Here is a 1,899-nt window from a genome sequence, read left to right as displayed (position 1 = left end):
CAACGCTCTGGGGGTCCAACGGCTCCGTGTGTGCACCCTATACGATCATTTCTGATAATAATGACGCAATAGCCCCGCCTCTCCCACTCTGCTGCTCACCCCGCGTCAAGGTAAACTGCACACTGAATTCAGATTATTTATCTTTCTCTCGATATGGACATAAACGCGAGTGAAGTCTAATCTGACAGGACGGAGACACGCAGCTCTGCTCACCTGCAGCTCCTCCCGCTGTGATGCAGCGGTGAACGGAGCCAAACACACACTTCAAGTCAGATTCATCGCCCTTAGCTATTTTAATTACCTCTCAAACTACCTAAACTAGTAATAAATATGTTTATTTTTACTGTCGGCCGGGTCACTCATTACTGGATCAGCTGCTGCTTGAGACTGACGCTGTCAGAAGAGAGGGAGGAAAAAGAGAGGCTCCGTGTATTTTATTATATAGAGTCATTATTCATTTGTTTTAAAGCTCAATAAATAACAAAGAAGACCGTTGACCGGCACTTTTATCATTTTGTCCGGAAGATTTAAACTTTAACACACGTTGACTGGCGAAAAACTCTGCCCGGTTCCCTCGGCCCCCACCGCGGAGAATAAACAGAAGGGCAACCATGACAACCATGCTTCTTCGCTGCTTTTGTGGAGGAAGTTACAGCGCCACGTACAGGCTCGGCATATGTACTGCAGCTTCTCCAGCGGTTGGAGCTAAACGGAGCTGTCTCGTGTGGACAGACACTATCCGGCGTCTATTGCGTGTGGACGGAAGCCTTTTTGCGATTGCGTTAATCCTATGCGTTTAGCCGTATGCGTCCTCGTGGGGCCGGGGCCTGAGTGTTTGCCTCGGACAGACTGCTTCTCTGTGCCATGTTCATGTTGTTCTGACACTCTGCTGACACTAGAGTGAACACATGTTGGTCAGTGTGTGCCTTACTCGGATGGTCTCAGAGGAGAAGTGGCCCTCTGTGATCATCAGGTTCCCAGTGTCGTCCAGTTTGATGATGGCCCCCGCGTTGGCCTGGACTTCAGCCTCAAAGGCCTGATGTTTCTGCAGCTTACCCTGTGAAACAGAAAATACATTTAGATATGAAACACACAGGCTAACCTTTACTGTGATCGAAGTATTCTGGGACGGATCCAACGGCAAGTAAACATCTATTCTACGGTTTAGAAAGTGTCTACAGAGGAAGCAGTGGGCTCACCTGCAGGTTGGAGGGGTCCTTGTAGTTCTCATCAGAGGCAATCTGCAGCTTCTCTTGGATCCACTTCTCCAGCTCATCGGCGTCGCGGCGGAAGAACTGGAAGCGGTAAGAGTCCTCCAGCTTGGTGCGCCGCATGATGGACAGCTCTTTGAAGCGGCGGTAGCGGTCCAGCACCTGCTGCCGGCGCTCCTGGATGTCATCGGCTGTCTCCAGCACTTTGGCCCCTGCGGTGTCCATTTTCTGGAAACACAACATAAAAGCACTCATTAATTAGTCATGCAAAATAAAAAATAAAAAAGTAAAGTATAAAGGTATAAGCTGCACATTAGTCTTGCAACATTCTCTTGCACTATTTTATTGTTTTTTTATTTCCTTTATTGTGTTATGTCTTATATGTATGTTGCATTGTTGCATTGCCATTACTACACTGGAGCTACTGTGATTATGACAATAGAATCTTTGAATCTTGAATCTATGAAAGATTAGTTCATCGGAGTGATATTTTAAGATTTAAAATTCTCAGGCCATTATATGGAAAACACTTTTATTACCATACAGTAATATGGCACTCCTTTGTGGTGCTAAATTGAAAAAAGTGAATGCATTATTTATGATATAAATGTCTAAGAAATGTGGGCTTCCCTTGAAGAAGCTCAATCCTCACTTTTACAAGTTTTACAGTAACAGTTCACACTTGTTT

General features: G+C 45.6%; 1 protein-coding gene across 1 annotated transcript; it reads right to left on the bottom strand.

The window, feature by feature from the left end:
• Positions 1 to 855: 855 nt before the first annotated feature.
• LOC104946794 (spectrin alpha chain, non-erythrocytic 1-like) lies at positions 856 to 1,451 on the bottom strand. The gene is made up of 2 exons (XM_010772679.1): positions 1,200 to 1,451; positions 856 to 1,057 (listed from the first exon to the last, which is right to left on the bottom strand). Exons 1-2 carry the CDS (start codon positions 1,434 to 1,436, stop codon positions 896 to 898), a joined length of 399 nt encoding a protein of 132 aa, XP_010770981.1. The 5' UTR covers positions 1,437 to 1,451; the 3' UTR covers positions 856 to 895.
• Between the last annotated feature and the right edge of the window lie 448 nt (positions 1,452 to 1,899).

This window comes from Notothenia coriiceps, unplaced genomic scaffold (assembly GCF_000735185.1).
Source record: "Notothenia coriiceps isolate Sejong01 unplaced genomic scaffold, NC01 NC01_scaffold00011595, whole genome shotgun sequence".
In the NCBI taxonomy this organism is placed as follows: domain Eukaryota; kingdom Metazoa; phylum Chordata; class Actinopteri; order Perciformes; family Nototheniidae; genus Notothenia; species Notothenia coriiceps.
Note: the sequence above shows the minus strand (reverse complement) of the source record. Positions and strands in the feature narration are given on the sequence as shown.

Excerpts from the sequence above, each read along its gene's own strand:
- LOC104946794 (XM_010772679.1), bottom strand. The coding sequence starts at position 1,436 with ATGGACACCGCAGGGGCCAAAGTGCTGGAGACAGCCGATGACATCCAG. Across the intron at positions 1,058-1,199 it reads AGGACCCCTCCAACCTGCAG|GGTAAGCTGCAGAAACATCA; the intron begins GTGAGCCCACTG and ends TCTGTTTCACAG.